The sequence below is a fragment of the Protobothrops mucrosquamatus genome, unplaced genomic scaffold, assembly GCF_001527695.2.
Source record: "Protobothrops mucrosquamatus isolate PMUCROS unplaced genomic scaffold, P.Mucros_1.0 scaffold129, whole genome shotgun sequence".
Taxonomy (NCBI): Eukaryota; Metazoa; Chordata; class Lepidosauria; order Squamata; family Viperidae; genus Protobothrops; species Protobothrops mucrosquamatus.
In genome coordinates this window covers 864,859-889,685 of record NW_015386496.1, presented here as the reverse complement: position 1 = coordinate 889,685, position 24,827 = coordinate 864,859, and the positions used below count along the sequence as shown (strand labels likewise).

Here is a 24,827-nt window from a genome sequence, read left to right as displayed (position 1 = left end):
AACAACACATATCCACTTTAACCAAGTTCAAATCACCAGGACCAGATGGTTTACATCTCAGGGTACTGAAGGAGCTGGCAGATGTGTGATCTCAAAACCACTGAACAAAATCTTTCAGAGCTCCTGGAGCACAAGGGAGCTGCTAGAGGACTGGAAAAGAGCTGATGTGATTCAAGTCTTCAAGAAGAAGAAAAAATGGATCCAGGAAACTAAAGATCAATCAGCTTGACATCAGTACCTATGGAAATTCTGGAAAAGATAATCAAAACAGCAGATTGGTGAGCATCTATAAATGAACAAAATGATCACTAAAAGCCAGCATGGGTTTGTTAAAAACAGACTGTGCCAAAGAAACCTTATTGCCATTTTTGATAAAGTGACTAAATTAGTGGATGAGGGAAATGTTATGGCTATAGTTTACTTGGATGCCAGTAAGGCATTTGACAAAGTAGACCACAGCTTCTTTCTTGATAAGATAGATAGGGATATGGGATAGACAATACCACCACCAGATGGATCCACAGTTCATTGACTAACTGCACTGAGCATGTAGTCCTCAATGGGACTACAGGTAGCCTTCAACTTATCACCACAATTGAGCCCAAAATTTCAGTTGATAAGCAAGACAGTTGTTAATTGAGTTTTGCCCCACCTTTATAATTTTTTTTGCCACAGTTTTTAAATGTATCACTGCAGCTGTTACGTTTGTCTTTTTCTTAAATATTTGTGTATGTATCGAGACCAGCATTCCACATCTTTTATCTTACAAAATTCAAGAGGGTACTTGGTTGTGTGGTTCAGGAAACCATTTCAAGATATGGACATTACAGAAAACATTATTACTTAAGTAAACCCTCTACCTTAGAAATAAACATATTCACACATTTGTGAATAAGGTTTAGAGAAGTCATAATGATGAATCATATTTATAGTATTGGAATTGGGCAGATTTAAGCCCATCAGAACTAACTGCATGTATTTCTCTTTATTTCTTACTGAGCATTAGCAGAAAGTTATTCTGCCATTTTGAGAATTAATGGTATGGTCTTTTGGTCTCCGGTCTTCATAACAAAGGTGTTTAGAGACTTCATGTAATATGTGTATTGCCCATCCTTCAAATAAATACATACATTTTATATATTTAAAATCTCACAGAGTTTATATTAATGTAGAAATCGTAATTTTTTAAGATAAAGGGACAGAAAAGCTAAAGTACCTAATACATACCTGTTTTGATTATACCTTTAACTTGGAATTCAGTTAAATTTATTTGGTAGACAATATGCTTATTATTTGGCAGAAAAATACTCTGAAATTCATTCCTTCCTTCCCTCCTTCCTTCCTTCCTTCCTTCCTTCCCCCTCCCTCCCTCCTTTCAGATTTGCATGTTATTTTTGATTATTCGTTGATGTAAAATTTATTGTAAATAATAACTTAATAGGTATTGTGTTTGCTGTACTTTGAATTTTTGTGATTTTAAGCAGCTAACATTGAAGAAGACAGTATTGTTCAATTATCAAAGCATAGTTTTAATTAATTAGCAGTTTATTCACGCTAATGGGTTTCTTATGTGTTGACATCAAATTATTTATAATGCTTTATTATAATAAAGTACATTCAGATCATCACTTCTAGAAAGCACTTGAGTGGGACCCGTGCTAATTGGCTTAGATTAATGAACAGCCCATTATTGGATTGAAGATATATGTGGTTATATTCTAATTAGGCCCTCCCCAAACTGTTGTTAAAAGATACATTTATTCACCTTCTTAAATTTTAAGTTATTTTTATATATGTTTGGGGATTATTTTTCTCTATCCAATTAGGGATGTTGGAGCGCTGTTCTCCATTGACCTTGATTTATTATACTGTATTAACTTTTGGGTAAATAGATGCAATACTTTAGTTTAAGCAATAGCTTATTGTTGACTAGCAAAGTACAATATGGAGAATTATGTGATATAGATGCTGCTGTGTTGTACACTTACATTGTTAGGGCAGGAACTGGATATTTGAACTTGGAAAAAAAATATTATTTTTTATTTATGGAACAATCTAGTGGGTATTAAGGTAGCATTCCTAGTGTTATCATTTTTTAAGGACAAGCTGTTTCCCTTTGTCAATGTGCAGGAAGGCCTTCACATTTTTCATAACTTTCTCCTGAAGTCTGAAGTGGTGCAATCCAGGAAAAGCAGCACCAAATGATCTCCAGAAGGCACAATTTAAATCTCAAATACATCCTGGGAAAGGAATGAGAATCTCAACACAATCTTTCTCCTTTGATTTAAAACCACAGATAAATAGAGACTGTGTGGTACAGTAAACAAAAAGTTTTCTCAGGATAGGCAAGTACTTGGATCAACTCTCATTCAGCTATGAAACTCATTAGTTGGCCTTGGAGCACTTCATAGCTTTCATGTTAACTAGGGTGGTCAAAGGTTAACAGGGGAGCAAAAACCAAAAAGAGGGATAAAAAAGAGGGTTTGCCATTATTAGACAAACAAACCAATTAAATAGTAGATAGTCTGTGTTGTAAGAGTTAATAATAAATATTGCATAATATCGTGGTACATAATTTATTTTTCACCATCACCAAGGAACAGGGAACTGGGTTAATTTAGAATCTCAGAGATGTAGCTTTTTTTCTCTGCAGAAACTTCTTGAATAACATTTATTCCCTCATTATTAGTCAGTTCACTTGGGATGATTAATCACATACAAATAATGCATTTGTAAGGAAGCTATGTTAATTCTGTATAAATCACTAACCTTTGCTTCTAATCAGTGCCAAGTTGGGCTGTATGGTTTTATAAGAAAGGGGTGGATAGCTGCAGTTGATATAATATATTATATTGTGAATAATGTCACTTGCTTAGTTTGATTGGGTTTTTTTTTAAAAAAGCAAGTAATATTTTTTTAATGAGCAGACATGAACTTTTTGATGTACAAAAATGTCTCCTAAGCAGCAATGTGATTGATGTTCTAACCATCAGTTGTTAGAAAATGTTTAGAAAATTATATTTAATATGTTCTTTGTTGCTGTTAATGAGCATGTGCAAATATATCACATACTATCTCCATATATATATATATGTTGTTCCCCATTATTACAGCTTAATATTATGGGAAACATTTTAAAGTTTTGTCTAAGGCAGGCATGTCAAACACAAGGCCCGGGGGCCAGATGCAGCCCGCGAAGTGGTTTCATGTGGCCCGCGAAGCCATCCTGGAAACAGTGAGGGAACAGCCCCCGCTGCCTTGGCCCTGGCCCAGGCCAGCTGGGAGCTAATGTACAATTTTGTGGTGGCCATCTATGCTGAAATGCATTCAGTCTTAGCTCCATAACCCCCCCCCCCCCGCATGGCCTGAGAGGAACAGTGAGGCTCCTCCAATGGACCATGCCTTGGCACTTGCCCTGGTTCCCCCACCTTTTGCCAGAGACCCTCAGATCTGTCCCACTCCTGCCCAGGCCCCCACAGGCACCCTTGACACAAACAATGTAGAGCTGGCCACACCCACCCAGTAGGCCATACCCACTCCATCCACGCCCACCCAGTAGGCCGCACCCACCCTGGCCACACACCCCCGGCCCCCTGACGGCAACCGCAATGCTGATGCGGCCCTCAATGAAATTGAGTTTGACACCCCTGGTCTAAGGATAGAACAAAAGAAAAATCACTCATCTGGCTCTAATTTTAAGATGCTTCATCTTCAGGATTTGAAGTCCGTTCTTGAAACCCATTGAGGGATTTATGCTCATATGATTAGTATCCAGTGGGAATAATTTCCCAAATCTTTTCAAAGATTTTTTTCACTGCTTATCAGTATTGTCAAAAGGTTTGGTAGCCTATGGAGTATGGATATTGGAGATCTGTTCATAACATCAGTGCTCAACTAGCTCAGCCGAATTTGTGATATAACCATATTAACTTTCATCATCTGTTTCGTCTTTAAGATTAGTCTGATGCACTGATAATTGATACTAGAAAATAAAATGCATTTCTTCTGCAGGAAATCTTTGATGAGATTAGAGATTTATATTGATCACTCAAAGTCATTTCCCATAATTTAATCAACACATTTAAAATGTTTCCTGTTATAAAACTCTTAATAGCCTTAGATAATTTATCAGGATTCCTTGGTAAATACACTTCAGAGTTATTCCACATCTTCAGCACAAGCTAGAATAGTCTCATTATTGCTTTCATGATGATAAAGATTAAAGGATAGTATATTTGATATATCTAAAATTATCTGTTTTTGTATGATCAGTTTGCTGTTTTGTTGTTTCTATTTTTGAGTGTTGTGTATTTCAGTTCTTCAAGAGTATTATTCTCATAGTGATGACATGATATTGTTATCTCTGACCTGAAACAATATGGAATTCCAAAGTTTGCCTTATGGCACAATCCTGCACATCTCTATTCAGAACGATGTCCTTTGTATTTAATGAGATTTATTTCAAGATAGGTGGAATTTCTATCCTATTTTCTATAGCATGAGAAAACACTTCATAGTTTTTCTTCTTCTTTGGTTACTTATGAGGTTATTGTGGCTGACAAACAGGGACCTGAAAAAGTTCTCTGTAGAGTAGAATAGAATAGCATAGAGTAGGAAGGGACCTTGGAGGTCTTCTAGTTCAACCTCTTGCTCAAACAGGAGACCCTATGCCAGTGATGGAAAACCTTTTAAAGACCGAGTGCCCAAAAACTGCCCCATGCCCCACCCCCACACCGCCCCCCGGTCTGCCCGACTTCGCCTGCCCATAGGCCACCCACCGCCTCCATGGCCTGCCGCAGCAGATCGCCCAGGCAGTCCTACAGTGCCATGGTGGCCACGCCCTCCACCCGTGCCCCACAGTATCATCGTGTGATGGGGGTGAGGGCGGAGTCTTGTCCCTGCTGCCCAGCTGCCATGTCCCTGGCTGCGCTGCTTTGTGTGGGCCGCACCCAGGGGCGATTCTCCGGGGGGCTGCTTGTGAGGAGGGGGCTGCGGGGGAGGTGGGACTGGGGCGACAGCGTGTGTGCCCACAGAGAGGGCTCTGAGTGCCGCCTCTGGCATGCGTGCCATAGGTTTGTCACCACTGCCCTGTGCCACTTTAGACAAGTGGCTGTCCAGTCTCTTCTTAAAAGGCTCCAGTGATGAAGGACTCCCAACTTCTGAATCTTTTCCACCACTCTTTAAGAGAGGACTATTTTTCTTAGACAGGACTGTGTTACATATTTGTTAACCTAGGCTCCCAGAGCCACAACTATATTTAGAAAGCATACACCATACAGAGTGTATTTTGGAGTGGATCCTGCCCTGTGTACTATTCCTTTTTAAATAAAATAACAGCATAACTTTATCTGTTTGGAATTCAGCCCCATCATGAAAGTGGGCATAGGATTGTAGCTGTCTAGATTTTTTTTAACCTACTTCATCCTTAGATGTGATGAAAAGAAAGAAAAGTTGATTCACTAATAAATGCAGTTCTGAGAAATGCAGGAAATGTATAGGCTTATCCTTTGGGAACAATTTACTGAGGGTGCCAGCAGAGTTTGACGTGAACAAAGGAAGCACTAAGCTGTGGAAAATCCCTGTTGCATCTGTTTTAATGCTGGGATTTGCCTGAGAAGTTGCATGTAGAGTTCTCAAAATATATTTGTGGTCTCTTGGAGATTAAAATTGTATAATAATAAAAGGGATCGTGATAATAATGATAAATACTGCACAAAGCAGCTTCAGCAGAGCCTCTAAAAAAGTTTGTTCAAGAATTTTGGCTACTGTAATCTGGATAAAAATGAAATGTGATGTTATTATTTCTAGAACTTTCTCTTTGATTAGCTGTTTACTAGATTGCCATCAGAACAAATGCCAGGAGCAAGCATGTATTAATAATATTTGTTATCCATCAGAATACATAAACTGGACGGAGCAAGCAGTATCTATGGAAGAACCAGAAAATGCAGCTAATCCCTTGTAATCCTGGCTCCAAAATAAATGGGCAAATGATCTCTCTTTCTTAAATAAAGTGCCTTTTTGGAAAAGTTATAGAGTTGTTCCTCTATAATTAAACATGGTTCACTTAGTTTTTCCTCAAGGTAATCTTGGAAAAATGGAATGTACCTAGCATTCATTCTTTGGTTGCCACTTAAAATTTTGTGGAGTGTTATAGCATAAGTGTTATAGTTAGAATAGTATATTTTATTTGGCTTGAATTCAGAGGAAAAGATACACAGGTCCACCATACATAATATTTATTAAGCGTGAGGTTTACTTCTAAGTTCTACTTTAATACTTCTACATCATAAAAGAAACAATGGTACTCTTTAAAGCTGTCATCCATGTGTTTTTCTTCCCTATATTTGCTTTGTATTCACTGGGTTTTTTTTAGGACCAGAAATCCTCACTATGACTTCTCCTTCTTGTCTTGATATTCATGAGAATTTTTCTCATGATAACTTGTTTATTTAGTAATGTCAAGATTTGATCTCAGACTACCTTTATCCAGAGCATATGCTATATCATCTAGCTACGGCCCTACTCTCAGTGTAATTCTATCCACATGAGCAATTTACCTGTATACACATAATCAGAGGGATATATCGATTTAAAAGATATCCCTTCATTCATTTAGGTGCTGCTCTGGGAAATTTCTGATCTCTTAGAATGTTTTTTAAAGGATAAGTTTTGCTAGTGATGGAAGTGGGGAAATAAAAAGCCAGCAAGTCCAGACCAATATGCTTTTTTACTTCATGTTCAAAGCCTACAACTCTCAGTTAAAATATGGTCTATATACTGTGTTCCTCTATTCACCATTTTCTTAGCGCCTGGCTGCGTTTTCTGCTCCTTTTCAAAATGACTGTTATTGACTTGATATATCCCTTTAACAGCAACTCTGTATCACTGTTGACATTTAATTTTCAGTTTAAATGTTTTAATTAAAATCTGACATCTTTTGGCATGATAATGAAAATGGCCTGGAATTACACTTGCAGATTGCATTTACGTGAATGTATGAATTTCTTTCAAGAAAATTGACTTTACATTCATTCCTGTAGCAGCAGTACTGTAATTTGGCTACAGAGAATGCTTCCTTGGAGAGAGGACTAAAGTTTCTAATAATATTACAGATATATTAGACTACAATAGAAGCAAAGTAACTAATGTCGCTTATTCATCTATATTAACTGCGTCTTCATTGGTTAAGCTTATGCCAAGCTTCAGCCAAAAATGTAATTATTCAAATAATTAAGAACCTCTCCAATGCTGAGTAAGCAGCTCATTATCTGACCGCATTATCTAAATCATCTTGCCTCAGTCACTGCTTTTTAAGGAATGTGAGCTCCAGATGGTAGTCATGAATGAAGGCAAATATACATGTGCCAGGATAATTTTGCAGGATCCAATCTGGATCAATCACCAGATTAACCTCTGGTCCCGGTGATCATCCCAGATTGGATCCTCTAGACCAGTGTTTCTCAACCTTGACAATCTTAAGGCATGTGGACTTCAACTCCCAGAATTCCACAGCCAGCAATGCTGGTTGTGGAATTCTGGGAGTTGAAGTCCACATGCCTTAAAATTGTCAAGGTTGAGAAACACTGCTCTGTCTAGACAATAGTGATCATGGGTAACTATCACATTTCCTCACAACTTATTGGCTACAGGTATTTATCCAATGCTTTTTGGCAGGAAGCTCTTTTATAATCTGGACTATCCCAAGAAACATCTCAGGAATATGGAAAACACCAATCCTAAATTTACTTAAGTACAGAATTTGTTTAAGTATAAAATAAATCTCATCAATTTCATTAGTGACTGAGAATGTAAATAGGTTATATGTCCTAATGAACAAAATAAAAATACTGTACACATCAACCACTTCTATATTTCCCCCCTCTCCCCCGGTTCTTTACAATAGATGTAAAGTACTGATATTCTGTATTTTCTGTGGAAGAAGCTGTGTTCACATATTTGCATTTCATATATAAATGTGTTCAGCTTTTCTTTGTTTTTCTGTTGGGCAAATTTTTAACTGAACTGGCAGAAATATAAATAACTTAGAGTACTTTTTTGTGCATGCCTTGGCGTTTTATTTTTAAAAAATGAACACTGGATTGTCAATCTTGCACTACTTGTACAGTGATTATCAGAGTGAACACAGAGAAACAACTGTAAGGTTTCTTTTAAAATGTTTTCATCTATTCTCATGCAATGTTTTCTCTTTATCCTCATGATGAATTCTACTATCACCCAAGGAGAAGCTTACAATCACGTTCCACTGCTTTTCCCCATTGGTTATTTCTTTTTCTTTAAAAAGATGGTGCTTTGGATTGTCAAAAGCCATTTCAACAACAGTGTTAAATCCTGCTACATACTGGATGATCTTATGGATTCTCCAGTAAAGGCTTCACCCAGTGTTATCAGAGATGCTGTGAAATACCTTGCCATAAATAGCTGGGGGGGAAAACCTCATTTTTTCCCTGCATTCAGCTCTCCCTTGTCTGACTATTGTGTAGTCTCTGCTCTTCCACCTGTCTTCCAAGTCTTATATGGGAGGCCTTATAAAATTACAGGTGCAGTCCATAGAGTTGTTGTGCCAGTGTCTTGCTTTCCAAAAGCTTCAGAACAGATGGTATTCCTCTAATGTGCAACACACAACCTCACCCACCTACTGAAGTGCTCCACAGTTTGAAGCTCCTGTTTTCTCAGATATATCCCAAGGTCATTTTCTTCTCACTCTCAGAAGGTCTGAAGAATTTCTTTGCCATGTCCTGGGGCCAAGGCTTTTTATTCTGGGAAAGAATATCAGAGATGTTTCTTTCTTGCTCTCTTCTTTTTACATTTAAGCAGTTTTATGACATTGACATCCCCTATAACAAAAGGTAGCAAATTTAAAGATGTGCCACTCTATTTCCTTGGCATCTTATTTTAAAGTAGGAAGCACACCATCAGATGAGTGAAAGCAAAATATTACTTTATTTTCAAAAACTGCATCTTTTTAAATGCAGTATTTATTTATGATGTCCAGGTTTCCATTGATTACGGTAGGTGTTAGAAACTGGGAATCAACATTCATACATAAAATGATGAACACAATTTTTACAAAAATCACACTAATTCTATCTCTCACTACCATAACTAAATACCAAATGCCTTTTCCCCTTATGGATAATATATTCTCCAAAATACAGATAAAGCCAAAATCATCTGGAAGGTATGATATGGTTAGTAGCCAGTAGAATAACTGGTTAACAAATTACTGCACTGAATACTTAGTATTAGAAATACAAATAACCACAGAGCAAGGTGTACTATAATTATTTGGATGGGACACTTCAGTTCCTAAACCCGCCAGCTGTCCTTCATTTCATTTGTGCTTCAGTGTTAACTCTTTGCCCTTTGTATAATCGATATATATTGCCTGAATCCATAGGTCCCATTAATTTCAATATAGGTAGTCCTCGGTTTATGTCCATTTTCAGTGAACATTGAGGGTTTCAATGGTGCTGAAAAAATGGGGGTATCACTGGTTCTTGAAGTTCTGGCCATGGTAGCACCTCCAAGGTCACTTGAACGTGATCTGCATGCTTGGGTGCCCAGCTCACTATTATGCCCTTGCAGGGAGCCTCATGATCACCATTAGTGACCTCCAATGCCAGCTTCTAACAAGCAAAGTCAATAGGGAAGCCAGTGGGGGAAGGTTGCAAGTCACTCTGAAAAACTGCTCCTACTTTTTCCTCCTACTTACAGTAACCTCCTGCTGGCATGCAGCCTGAGCTGACACTCTCCCAGTCTCTTCTCTTCTTCTCCTCCCTATGGCATCCTCCCATCTGCAGAAGGCATGTGCTATCTCTCCCAGGCCCTCCTCTGACCTTCCCCTCCATGTCACCTTACCTGGAGCTCCTGCCTCTTTCCACTTAATGATTTGGGGTTATTATGGCAGCTGGGATTGATTGGGATTGCTGTTGCTAAGAGATGCAATCACATAATGTCATGCTTTATGCCTGCATTATTTAGCAAGGGCAATCCCAGTCCCAATTGCTGTCATAACCTGAGGACTATCTGTGTGATGCTACAATAATGATTCCAGTATGGTAAAACGCTTAGCCTAAAAATGAACTATTGTTCATATATCAGTTGCCAGCTGTGATTTTTTTTGTTTACTATGATTGTCACCTTTATATTTTGTATTTTATTTGTAGCTTGTCACGAGATCAGACAGGATTAACTTTTTTTTCCTTTTCCTTGACAGGATCCCTCAAAATGTGGACGCAAGAAAACAGTCTCCTTCAGCAGCATGCCCTCAGAAAAGAAAATAAGTAGTGCAAGTGACTGCATCAGCTTCATGCAAGCTGGCTGTGAACTGAAAAAAGTCCGACAAAACTCTCGTATTTATAATAGATTTTTTACTCTTGACCCTGATTTGCAGGCACTTCGCTGGGAACCCTCTAAAAAGGATTCAGAGAAGGCAAAACTTGATATTTCTGCAATTAAAGAGATCAGATTAGGGAAGAACACGGAAACATTCAGAAACAATGGACTTGTGGATCAGATTTCGGAAGACTGTGCCTTTTCCATAATTCATGGAGAAAATTATGAATCCCTAGACTTAGTTGCCAATTCAGCAGATGTGGCCAACATTTGGGTATCAGGTTTACAGTACCTGGTTTCTCGTACTAAGCAATGTTTGGATTTGATAGAGAGTAGCCAAAATACTCCACGGTTTGCTTGGCTTACCTCTGTATTTGAAGCTGCAGATGTTGAAGGCAATGGGATTATGTTGGAGGACACAGTTGTAGAATTAATAAAACAGCTGAACCCAGCCTTAAAAGAGTCCAAAATCAGATTAAAATTTAAGGAGATTCAAAGGAGCAAAGAGAAACTAACAACTCGTGTAACAAAAGAAGAATTTTGTGAAGCATACACGGAGCTTTGTACAAGACCTGAAGTTTATTTTTTGCTAGTACAAATATCTAAAAACAAAGAGTATGTAGATGCCAAGGACCTTATGCTTTTTTTAGAAGCTGAGCAAGGGGTTGCAGGTATCACTGAGGACGTTTGCCTCGATATCATTCGTAGATATGAATTTTCACAGGAAGGGCAGTTGAAGGGTTTCCTTGCAATCGATGGATTTACACAATATTTGTTGTCTCCAGAATGTGATATTTTTGATACCACACATAAGAAGGTTGTTCAAGACATGACCCAGTCTTTATCACACTATTATATTAACTCATCTCACAATACTTATTTGATAGAAGACCAGGTCCGAGGGCCAGCAGATATCAATGGCTATATCAGGGCACTGAAGATGAGCTGTAGAAGTATCGAACTGGATGTTTGTGATGGGCCAGATAATGAGCCCATCATTTGTAACTGTAATAATAGGGCATCACCTTTGTCCTTTAAATATGTAATTGAAGTAATCAACAAATTAGCCTTTGTTTCTTCAGAGTATCCTCTTATTCTCTGCTTGCAAAACCACTGCTCTATACAGCAGCAGAAAATCATGGCTGAACATATGAAGAAGACTTTTGGGACCAAACTGTACACAGATGCACCACTAGTATCAGAAACGTATCTGCCATCTCTAGAGAAACTGAAAATGAAGATTATTATCAAAGGAAAAAGACTGCCTTATGGTAAGGATTTATTAGAAGGAGAAATCACAGATGAAGATGAAGAAGCTGAAATATCTCGCAGAAAGTCTGAAGAATATTTAGGGGACCCAAAAATGTCCTGGCTATGCAAAGAGCTTTCTGATCTTGTAACTGTATGTAAATCAGTGCAATTCAAGGATTTTGAGAACTCAATGAAAAATCAGAATTATTGGGAAATGTGTTCCTTCAGTGAAGGAGAAGCCAGTAAAATTGCAAATGAATGTCCAGAAGACTTTGTCAATTATAATAAGAGATTTCTGTCTCGAATATATCCAAGTGCCATGAGAATAGATTCCAGTAATGTAAACCCACAAGACTTTTGGAACTGTGGTTGCCAGATAGTGGCAATGAATTATCAAACACCGGGGCCAATGATGGATTTACATACTGGATGGTTTCTACAGAATGGGGGTTGTGGTTACGTCCTTCGACCTTCTGTTATGCGAGAAGAGGTGTCTTACTTCAGTGCAAACACAAAAGGCATCGTCCCAGGGGCTTCCCCACAAGTTTTACATGTCAAAATCATCAGTGGACAAAACTTTCCAAAGCCCAAAGGAGCCTGTGCCAAAGGGGATGTCATAGATCCTTACGTGTGTCTAGAAATCCATGGTATTCCTGCAGACCGTACAGAGCAGAGGACTAAAACTGTTCAGCAGAACAGTGATAATCCTATTTTTGACGAGAGTTTTGAGTTTGAGATCAACTTGCCAGAGCTTGCCATGATCCGTTTTGTAGTCTTGGATGATGATTATATTGGTGATGAATTCATAGGCCAATATACGATTCCCCTGGAATGTTTACAGTCAGGCTATCGACACGTACCTCTGCGCTCCTTTGTAGGGGACATCATGGAGCATGTTACACTTTTTGTGCACATTGCAATAACTAACCGGAGCGGTGGAGGGAAGGCCCAAAAGCGTAGGCTGACGGCTAGAATAGGAATGAAAACTAGAGACTATACTATGCTGAGGAACACAAGCCTTAAGATTATAGATGATATCTTTAAGCTAGCAGTACACCCACTGAGAGAAGCAACTGACCTGAGGGAGAACATGCAGGTAAGGAAAACTGAGTTTTTTTTTTATTTTCATAATTGAAAGCTTGGTTTAACAAACTATCATATGAAATACAAATATTAGTGCTATTCCTGGTTGTTAGGTTTTTTAAAAAATAGCTAGGATTATAATCACCATTAGTAAAGATTATACTGGCTAAATTAAAAGAAATTCCTGTCTACAGTTTCTGTCTTTATAGGGTCAAAACACTGAAGCTTAGGATTTTTTTGCTTGCCTTGAAGTTGGAGGCTTCCAATTTCTCCATGTTATTCTTACTCTCCCAAATTTTTCTACAACAATGAGCTAGTTTTTATTTTTTTTAAGTGCTCCTCTGTGGTTGAGAAATGAGATTACAATGAACCTGCACTATTATTTGAGATGCATTGTTTGTACACTTCTATATATAATTCTTATAATAGCCTTCCCATTTTTTCTGGAAGGGAGGATGCACATATACAGTGCTGGATAATACAATTCTGTGTATGAGAGAGAGAGAGAGGGAGAGAGTGGGAGGGAGGGAGGAAGAGACAGACAAAGTCATACTATTTGGTGCTGTCCCATGAATTCAGAATTCTAGAAACTAGAAAATATTACTAATTGTAGAACACTGCTATTCAGAGAATATTATTATACTTATAAATCCATGAAATGATCATAAACCTGTACTTATTTAAAAGTAAACCCCCGCTAAATACAGTGAGATTGTTTTTATGTAATCAAGTTTGTAATATTAAACTCTTCTGAACTTTTATCTTCTTCTCAAGCTTGTTCTCAGTTATACATGGACTTGCACGTATAAATGTCTTTTTAAAGCATCAATTCAATTGTTTAGATAAGCTGTTTCCTCTTAATTTTTCATTTTCAAGATATTTAGAAAACAAGGCTTTACTTGTAGAAGAGTCATGGAACATTTCCCATCACAAGAGCAAATATATTAGTAATAGGTTCAGTTACTGAATCTATCTATCTATCTATCTATCTATCTATCTATCTATCTATCTATCTATCTATCTATCTATCTATCTATCTATCTGTCTGTCTGTCTGTCTGTCTCCCACAGTATGTAAACTTCAGTGATTTATGATTGGAGACCAAATAACAAATAGCAATGTGACACATAATATAAAACAAATAGCAAGACAGATTCATGACAGATTGTTAAGGCTCTTCTGGGCAATCCCTCTGCTAAATGGTCACCAGGCCCCACAACTCCTGGTGGTAGCATTGCTACTTTCCTGGAAATTTTTAGTGAGAGATTGGAGAGTAAGAAGCAGCTAATTTTTGTATTTGACCAATTCATACAGTAGGAGAGGTGGGGATATAAACTCTGCATACCAAGTACAGAGGAGGAGACAGTGGCGTATGATAAGCGTTCCTGACTTAGTAGTGATAATAGCATCAGAACAAATACAAAATGATTGTATTAAGAGAATGCAATTAAAGCTTTTCACTTCCAATATGGAAGGTAAGGGATTAAATCATGCAAGCGTGAAGTATTCTTCTGGGTAGAAAATGTATTGTTCTGTAGATCGAGACAGCCAAAGACTGGAAATGATCTGTAACCATCGCAATCATTAAAAAGGGTGACATCTAACCCAGTATGCTTACTAATAAATGATATGCTAAGAATTTTTATGTAAAACTGAATATTAACTGTCTCAAGAAAAGATTTTAATTGTGGAACAAACTGGTTTTAAGCGAGGCTTTTTGATTTGGGGGAAACACATCAACATTTTGAAAACAAAATGCTGTTTTTAATTGACCTGAAAACAGATTTCTGTTCAATTTTTCCTGAGGCAAAGCCAGCTTCTTCCTTTATTGGCAATCATGAATAACAGCTAATCATTATGTTCTGTGAAGGTATCTTACTCCAGTCAAATGTAACATTCTGCCACTCTCACACCCTTAATTTGCATGCAAACAGGAGTTAAGCAAGGATATATCCTTGCCCCCATCTTATTTCATTGTTATGCTAATGGTGTTATATGGACCATTTCTAAACATGAATCTTGATGTCCACTAAAGCACAGATTATTTTCTGTGCTTCTTTATACTGATAACACAGACTTTTTTTCTTGAAACCAGGATGGCTTTTTTTTATACGTGTTAATCAAATACTGTCTGGATGAGGATTTGGAAATAAATCATTCCAAAATGAAGGTGTTCCTTTTCACTGAGAAACAACAGCAGTAGAAATAGTAAAGTAGTGATTTTCAAATTGAGCAAGCAAAGCTGTTCCAGTACTCAGGTATTTTCTTCCAGCCCTTCTCCCTGAATACATGGGACCCATGAGGCAACAGTCCTGGCTCAAAAGGCTGCAAACACAATTATTACATTTGCCAGATGCAATGAGAATACTTTAGTTCCTGCTGCAAAGTAATGATAAAGTTTTGAGGTTTGTTGTTTTAGTGTTCAGTTTTTCATTGATTCTGACCTCTCTCCCTCTAAAATGATTTAATTCAAATGTATTACGAATCTATTGTAAGTGCTTTCTTCTATTCCCAATACTTTGGATAGAATTAAAAGAATCTGCCACCTTAAGTATTGGCTGAGACAATACTTTTAGGGTTTTTGGCTGGCTCAGCTGATTTTTGATAAGTTTATTTCTGCTTGGAAAAAAAAACTTTTGCCATTTTTTTTCTTTTGTGGCATTTCTTCTTCAGTTTTAATATTATATATCTTGATAGAGCTATGCTGTTATGATATGAATAATGAGTGATTTTATATGTTGCATTACAATGTATATTGTGTTGTACAGAAGTATAGAAATTCTATGCAGCTTACACTTTAGGATTAACAACAATAATAACAAAAATAGATAAGCAGCCTAAAGAAATAATATGTAGTAATATGTTGGAGGGGGAAATTGCAAACAAAATTCAGTCACAATTATAAGACAAAAATCCAGTATCAGATAGTAGATCCAGGGCTTTTTTTCTCATAGAACGCCCAGAACGGAGTTCCGGCACCTTTTTTGGATGGAACCTTGTAGGGTAGGCAAGGTGGCTTGTATGATGTGTGTGAATTCCGGCACCTTTTTTTTTTTTTTTTTTTAGAAAAAAAGCACTGAGTAGATCATACTCTATTCCAAGTCCCCTGGAAGAGCCAGATTTTTAGATCTTTACAAAAACATAACTGGATCAGGCTTGTATGCCCTTCAGGGGGAGTGCAGTTTCATAGTAGCTTACAGCCCAAAGAAAGCTAGATCGCCTAGATCAGGGGTGGGGAACCTTGGCTCTTTTATGAGTCATAAAAGAGCCAAGGTTCCCCACCTCTGGCCTAGATCCTCACAAGAGACATTGATTTACAGTTTGCACCTGGACTATCTCAACTGAGGCAAATCTTACTATCTGAGAACAGGAGAAAGTTGATCCTATAGGAATACAAATCTGAGGTTATGAAGGGCTTTATAAGTGACAACCAAGTTCTTGAAATGCACCTTGAAGGTCACCAGCAACCAACACAGCCCACAGAGTCAACCTGTGTAAAATGGGGAGTGCCTATAACTATTCCCACTGCTGCATTCTGGACCAGCTGTAACTTCTGAATGATTTTCAAAGCTAGTCCCATGTAGAATACTCTAGTAGTCAGGACAGGAGTTAACTAAAGAATATATGACTGTATGAAGGACCTTCCAATCCAGGAAATATCGCTATTGGAACATAAGATGGATCCATTCAAAGGCCATCGTGATCATAACTGCCACTTGTTCATTGAGCTGGATCCAAAAACCCTGAAGGATCTTCAAATTATGCAGAGTTCCTCTGAGAGACTACAACCACGTCATAAACTAAAAGTGGTGAATCTCTGTAAATGAACGTTTCTTAATTTCAAAATGATCAGTCTTGTAGAGTTGAGCTTAAGGGTATTTGTCCCCTCCAAATCCTCAGCCCCCGGACCTGGATGGCATTGCCTGGATAGTCTGTATCTGTTTCAAATCCCCCTACGTATTTTTCCAGTATGTAAGAAAGTGGTAAGAATCTCAAGCAAGTGCATTGAGCTTGCTGGATGGCCTGGAAAATTCTGAGAATTGCAATTCCTAAAAATCTGGAAGGCTCCAAGTTGGGGAAAGCTGTGTACAGCAAAACATCAGTTGTAATTAACATAAAATGAATGAGCTTTTAAAATTTTCATTTAAACAGCAATGTTCTGCTAATATTTGTAGGTCAATGAAGAGAATGGCTTGCAAGCATTCTTTTTATTTAGCCATAAAGTTGAGGTTTGCTTAAATTCTTATTGGGAAATTGTTGGATTTCTTTATACAAAGGAAGCCTATTGTAAACTAAAAATAAATGTTAATATTGCCAAACAACGGAAAGTTGCCTCTTCTACTGTTACAGGCTGTAATCAGTTCCATACACACAGATGTTCCATTCAATTTCTGTTCTGTCTGGATTACAACTATAGTAGCCAAATGTAGGTTCAGAGCCAAGTTGGCTGGAAGCAATTCAGGTGGCTTTTTCAGGACTCATGTCTGTAAAGGAATGCTGCATCTCGCCAAATTCCCTACTGCTGAATTGTGATAAGCAACAAAAAGTGTTCCTCAGAATTAGGGGTTAAAGCTTGTAATAGATCATGGCTCTGTTCAAACTTCTTCAGTTCATTCTTTGGTAGACCCAGATCTGGAAAGGCTGTGCAATTTGAGACCCCATTAAACAAATAATCCATCAGCAAAAGCCTATAGCCAGCTACTACACATCATCCCTGCATTTGGATTCTCTGACATACAGTTAAAAACAAACTCCTCGTGAACTGGATGGTGGGTTGAAATCAGCCTGCTGGGTCTGAATTACAAATGGATATGATAACAGAGAATATGTGATTAATTACTAAGGCCCAATCATAAATGCAGTTCACATTTGTTTGATTTTGTGATTACTCATTTATTGTGGTATTCAGTACAATTGTCCTGGGTTAACAAAGTCAATCTAAGCTCAGAATCAGCTAGATACTCATTTACATCAGTGCTGCAGCTCTTCTCTCATAGAAAGGGCCAGGCTGTCTTCTGACTTACTAATACCATGTCGGAAAAGAGCACCATTTACTGAGTGCCTTCCCTTCCCCCCTCCTCAAAAAAAAAGCAAGAGTGGAGAAGTCATGGGCCCTACACAGCTCCATAGCACCCAGACACGGCACCACTGAAACTCAGAGGTACCGTATTTTCCGGCGTATAAGACGACTTTCTAAACCCTGAAAATCTTCTCAAAAGTCGGGGGTCGTCTTATACGCCCAGTCGTCTTATACGCTGGAAAATACAGGTATTCTATTTTATTCCTTTACACATGTGGTTTGGCATATTACTCATCAAGTTTTCTCTCCCCCCCCCTCTCTCTCTCGCTCAAACTCTATATTTTAACTGGAAAAGTTGGGGGTCGTCTTATACGCCCAGTCGTCTTATACGCCAGAAAATACGGTATATGAGTTTTCAGAGGCCCATTAAGATTTTTTTTGTATTTTTATTTTCAAAAATAGGGGTGGAAATGGGAGGATAGGAACGGGAATGGAAAGCCTCTGAAGACAAAGTACTGTAATCTCCACCTTTAATTTTTACTTGTTTCCCCAAATGGTTTAAAATATTGTCAGAGTTCTAGGAGCTGTTTGAAGAAGAATTGAAGGTTATTATTATAGGTGGAAATGGGAGCAGTTTGCTTACCAGAGGCTTTCTGCTCCCATTCGTACTCTTAAAAGCTCAGAAAAACAGGTCAAAGATTAGCCCTGTTCCTGTGACATCACCACCTTTCTTGTAATATCACCTAAAACAGTGATGGCGAACCTTTTAGAGACCGAGTGCCCAAACTGCAACTCAAAACCCACTTATGCATCGTCGGGTGCTGGGTGGGTGTGGCCCATTAGGTGGGTGTGGCCAATTGGGTGGGTGTGGTCCATTGGGTTGGCATGGCTGCGGTGGTAACAGCAGACTGGATGGGACTAAAAAGTTCAATCAATCAATTCCAACTTTGCGAGAAGTTGAAATTGACTAACTGATTGAACCTTTCTTTTTTTTACACATGGCGGCAGAGGCCTAAAGCGAAAAGATTTTATAAAACCTAGCTGAAGGCCTAGGACTGGGGGCGATGGTGCGCGTGCCCACAGAGAGGGCTCCGAGTGCCGCCTCTGGCACCCGTGCCATAGGTTCGCCACCACTGACCTAAAACATTGCTACTCCATTCTTGGAACTAGAGTAAGACTAGATTTCCCATTTTGTAAGACTTGGCTCCAGTAATTCTTTATCGCAATAGCTAAAGGCATCATGTTTGAAATGTAATTTGGAACAAGATTTTGGGGTTGAATTTTTATCTTCAGTACCTGAAGGTAGAAGATCTGCCCCCTCTCTTTTAGCCTTCAGGAAAAGCCTTAACACTTGGCTATGCTGACTGTCATGGGGCCCAGAAAGAGAAGCTATTGGCTGGAGCTAATTGGTGCACTTAACAGAGAAGACATCCCCACCTCTCTGCTCCAAACCCATGTTTTTATTTAGTTTTAATTTTCGTAATGTTAATTCATTTTATATTTATAATTGTTTGGATATTTGTATATTTTATTTCAATGTAAGCTGCTCAATCTCGTTGAACTATGAGATGGATGGCAAATAAATTTAATAACAACAACAATAACAATAACAATAATTTGAATATGAATGATAGACCTAAATGTGTTTAGGACTGTTGTCATTTGCAAGAAACAAATACAGAAGAACGCAAACAAAAACATTTCATGGGGTGAATATTGGACATTATCCATGCACTAGAGGATGGCAGATACTAGTTTTTCTCTTATTGTGCTAAGTTCAGTCCACTTTCTTGGCTTCGTCAATGGTCTTTGCAGCAAACCACAGGGTCACCAGTATAATGATACATGCACAGTGATGCCATTACACACATGCCCCCATTACATACTTGCATCCTAGTGTCTGGTGCAACTATGTAAATAAATAATGACATATGTGTGTTGATGTTGTTACTCATGTTTTCATAATTTGCCTTGCTCTCCATCCATAGAGTGTTGTCCCTTCAGTGCTGCAACCCAAATTCTCTAGCTTTAAATAAAAGCTAAAAATACTAATTGAAGATGCTGGGTGTACCATTTCTTTCTCTTCAGTGTTATAGTGAATACACTGTGGTTCTGATTTTGAATATTTCAAAGTACTCGAGCCTTTTTAAGTGCTATTTTGGTTTGAAAAGAAATGCACAGAAGTATTTTGAGTTTTATAGCCATAGTTCTCTTCAAAGCAGTCAAAAACAAGATGAATTGGTGTCAATCAAATGTATATCTCTGTGAAAATTTGTTCTTGCAGTTTGTGTATCCTATTTGAGATATGACCCTCTAGTCTAGAGGTCCTACCAATACTGAATGTGATAGCTACACTTGTCTTCTTAATTTATAAATTATGGTAGTCTGTGGAAATTAAGATAGCCTTCGAAGCCAACAGTGCCATCCATCCCTGCTGCTACCTGCAATGGCACTGTTGTCCAGTCATGGAGACACTAATAATATAATACTGATTCTGAGTCTCACCAGTCTGTAAAATACTGTACATAGTGATAATAGTTTGCAGTGAGAATAACTGGCTTTCTTTCTTATTTTCAATAGAATTCCATTCTCTCTGTGAAAGAACTTTGTGGCCTCCCACCGATTACAAGTCTGAAGCAATGGATTTTGACCTTGGTTTCACGGCTTGTGAACAGTGACAGTGTCCCTTCAGTAGCGCTCTGCATGAAGGACAACTTTCCTTATCTAGAACCATTGGGAACTCTGACAGATGTGCAGAAGAAGGTTCTAGCTGCTTATGACCAGGTTTGAGCTTGCCTATAGTTTTTATTTGTATTATGAAAAATATTTGAATTCGAAAAAAAGGAAGCAGGCCATTCCATCTGCCTTGCACAGTACAGAACAAGCGTATGCTCTATTAGATTTTCTATTAGTGTGGCAAAAAATAAGCTTTTTGTCAGAAGAAATCCAATTCTCAGTCACATTTTAATAAGAGCTTTAACAACCGATCCACAAATGTTTTAAAGAGCTAGATATATTTAGCTCACCAAAGAGAAGGTTAAAGAAGACTTGATAGGCATCTTTAAATATTGGAAGTGCTGTTGTGCAGAAGATATGAAAAGAGACAAGGTTAAACAAGATCAAACCCAGTAAATGGAAATTTAGAAAGCATATTTTCGCAGAACATTTAGAGATAGTTTTTAACATCATGAGGGTTTTTTTTCCCATAGAAAAGACTATTTTAAATGGTGATATTTTTTTTCTGGAAATATTTAAGCAGAGTCTGGATATTTTAATAATATTCTGCACTGGATGAAGAATTGGAATAGCTGGTTTTGACATCAATATCCAATTTTTTGATTCTGTGATTCAGATTGTCACTGAAATTACTTTAGGACAGAAATGGAACAGTTGGCAGATTTAAGAGAAGAATTGATATCGGTTCTAACAAAAAATACATCCCATATTGGTAAGAAGGGAAATTTTGGGAGTTGATGGGGAAGGCTAATAGAAAGCAGTAGAGAAATTGTGACAATGAAAGACAGAGAGATATACCTAGGAGAGTGCATCCCTGAACACCAGCTAGTAGTTTATTATTTATTTAGGATTTGATGAGAACATGACAGAAAAGCTGTCAGAAGATAGAATGAAAACTTAATCTCCCACCCCTGGATAATCTCAATCATACTTCCAGCTGGGAAACTGAGAATCCTAGACCGTGCTAAATTCAAAAATGCCATCAAGCTTGGCATTCAGACAAATCAGAGATCAGTAGACACATAGAAATAAACCACATTTACACACCATTCAAAATTTAAAAAGCTAAGAATGAAACCAAATGACCAGAACACATCCTATCCATCACCCACCATTCATATAAGCAAGTATTAACACTAGGCATAATCATCAATCAGAAAATGATAGTCTAATCAAGGAACTACCAAGGTGAAAATCACACCCCCACCAACAAGGCAGGACAAGCCTTTGTATGTAAACTGGGAGCAAACTCCACATTGACTCACATTGAGGATGTTACCTAGTTCGTAATGAAATGTCTGCAGCCAAACAACTAAGTTCAGAGAGCACCAAAAACTCCACAGTAATATAGATTTTTTATACATTGCCTCGTATTTGATGATTATTCAACAATAATGTATATCTTTCACATTGCCTCATGATGTGCCTATTAGCAAGTTAGTTAAGTGTGGGCTAGACAGTATGGCAATCATATTTATTTATTAAATTTATATGCTGCTCATCTCAGCGATAAGATGATTCTGGGTGGCTTATAGATGATAAAAAAGGTGAATATAGAAACAACTAAAATTTTAAAAAGTTATATAAGAGCTAATACCAAGCAGGTGGATTGCATGAGGGTGAGATCTTCTTCTTATCCCATCAACTACCTCCAACAAAGAAGGCCTCCATTGGGTCCCAAGCCAACTGGCAAAATCAGATTTTACCCCTCCTCCCCCTCAGAAGACCAAAAGGGTGGGGGCAGATATCACCTCTGACAGTAGAATCTTCCACAGGGAGGGGCCACAGCAAAAAGCCTCTTCTCTTCTACACTGAAAGCTGAAATTAACATCCAGGGTCCATATCCTTTTCTGCTGGAGGGAGTGGGACAGGGTAAACTCCTTGGGCCCCGGATCCATGCCATATATATTTATTAAATTTATATGCTGCCCTCTTACTATCAAAGTGACTCCTATACAAGTACAGATAGTCCTCACCTTACAATCACAATTGGGACCAGAATTTCTGTTGTTAAGCAAGATGGTTGTTAAGTAAGCTGTGCCAAATTTTACAACCATTTTTTACCATGGTTGTTAAAGCAAGTCACTGCAGTTGTTAAGTGAATCATGGCTTCCTCCATTCACTTTGCATGACAGAAGCTGGCTAGGAAAGTCATAATTGACCATGATATGATCCTGTAAATATACATATGATCATTGTAAATATATGCTGATTACCAAGCCAAATTTTAATCACATGACTATGGGGATACAGTGATAGTCGTAAGTGTGAGGACTGATTATAAGTCACTTTTTTCATGGCTGTTGTAATTTTGAATGATCACCAAATGAATGGATGTAAGTTGAGGACTACCTACATTCAGAAAATGTTACAACAAGGATCAGACCTGGGTCCTTTTATGTTTTAGTATTTTATTTGTGTTTTTGAATGAAGATGTTTATGAAGTTTGCAGATAATACAAAACTGAATAGTATAGCTAATACTAGAGTCTAGAAGACTGAAAGAAAATCACAACTAAAATAATAAAACAAAACGAAAAAGCTTTAGTGTAGGGACAATGCCACAACTGATGAGGTTAATCCAAGACACAGTTATTCCTATTGTTTTATCCAAGCCCTCATCTCAAAAAATAATGTTAAGATTATAGCTCAGATATTTTAGAACAGAACTGTGAGTTTTTAATGTAGTAATTGGCATATTATTGTTATTTGCAGAGATTTATGATAGATCTGATGTTTTAGAATGTACAGGTGATTTTGATTGTATTGTTGCCTTGAATTTATACTCCGAATTGCCACAGACAGGCTTGACTAGGAGCAAGCAGGATAGAAATATGATAGATAAATAAATCACCAAAACATATTTTTTTCTAAACCAGTGACCTTAAGTTTGATTTATTCCAGTTTATAGGTAATAGACAGCACCCCAAATTTACATATTAATGAAATTAGAAAAAATACTTCTCATTTATTTACAACTAAAATATTGGCATATAATAAAATGTCATGTTCTCCTTGCCCCTTCCACTTCCGAGTAATTTCTCTGATATTTCCAGAATTTAGATTAGGTAGGCAGAGGATTCTAAAACCAAATTTAAATAAAAGGCAAAGGAATGCATCCTTGATACACCTCTCAGTATAAATGAAATGAGAAAGCACGTGATTAATAATCACCTGTCATTCAGGAGCTGACTGAAATACATCAATCCAAAATATAAAACACTGCAGAAATAAACCAAAATAAATCAAAACTTATTTCAAAAACTGCCAAGAGGCTATTTTAAAGCTTGCTTGACAGCCTATGAAATTATAGCTGCTAGAAGATCTAGCCTGTTTTGAGTTAAAGCAAGAACATCAGTGAAAAAAATCTGTTATTAATGGCCATATATAAATACAACCTCATATTGTGCAGTACAGTGAGAAGAATAACCTATAATATGTAGGCAAAGTAGCTTTTAAAATCTTAAGCCTCCATGTTTATCAAGGAAGCGTAACACATGTAAAAAAAAGGAGAAAGAAACTCATTTAATTCACATTTGAAAGTGATCCTATCTACTTTAAAAAATTTTTAACAATGTATAAAGTAAAAAATTAATATTCAAAAGTTTACATTTCCTGAATTTTGCAATGCAGTTTGTCAACGATTTAAAGATGCATGCACTCAGAATGTACAAAATTTATGTTGTTAAGAGACTGTTCTTTATACAATTGTGTTAACCAGGCCATTTTTTAAACTTAGAAATGCATATACCTGTATTGAGAAATACAATCTACAGTATGCTACATGAAAATTTTAGTATAGACTTTTTTGGGGGGAAAAAACACAAATGGTTGATTAATAGAATTTCACAAATTGCAAACATGACAAGGTGGAAAGAACCTCCTATTCTTATTGGAAGTAAATGTCAGATGCTTGGCTCCTAGTGAATAGGAGGCAGAGACTTCATTGTTCCCATCCCAGTTACATTCTATCTCAAATCTTCCCTTGGTTCTGCACTATAGTTAGAACAGGGGTCTTCAAACTTGGCCGTTTTATGACTTGTGGACTTCAGCTCCCAAAATTCCTCAGCCAGCGTGCCTGGCTGAGGAATTCTGGGAGTTGAAGTCCACAAGTCATAAAACGGCCAAGTTTGAAGACCCCTGACTTAGAATGAGGAGTTCAGTTGCTGATATGGGAGGCTTTTTAAAATTCTTTGCTTCAAAAACCTATTCCGCATTGGGGTGAGAAGATGATTTTAGGATGGACGTGCCACCCAAAATCCCCTCATCTTTCCATGCACTATGGTGAAAATTGTCTTCCACACCAGTTTGGGGTTGTGATTGGGCTGCAGAGCTAAGATCATGGAGACAGAGGCCCAGGTCTACTTTTAAGCCATGGA

General features: G+C 37.7%; 1 protein-coding gene across 1 annotated transcript in view; it reads left to right on the top strand.

The window, feature by feature from the left end:
• The first annotated feature begins 10,270 nt into the window (after positions 1-10,270).
• PLCL1 (phospholipase C like 1 (inactive)) overlaps positions 10,271-24,827 on the top strand; it is a 45,164-nt gene continuing 30,607 nt past the window's right edge. The window contains exons 1-2 of the mRNA XM_015813031.1: positions 10,271-12,706; positions 20,294-20,497. Coding sequence (XP_015668517.1) covers positions 10,286-12,706; positions 20,294-20,497 — 2,625 coding nt within the window. The 5' untranslated portion in view covers positions 10,271-10,285. The remainder of the gene's footprint in view (positions 12,707-20,293; positions 20,498-24,827) is intronic.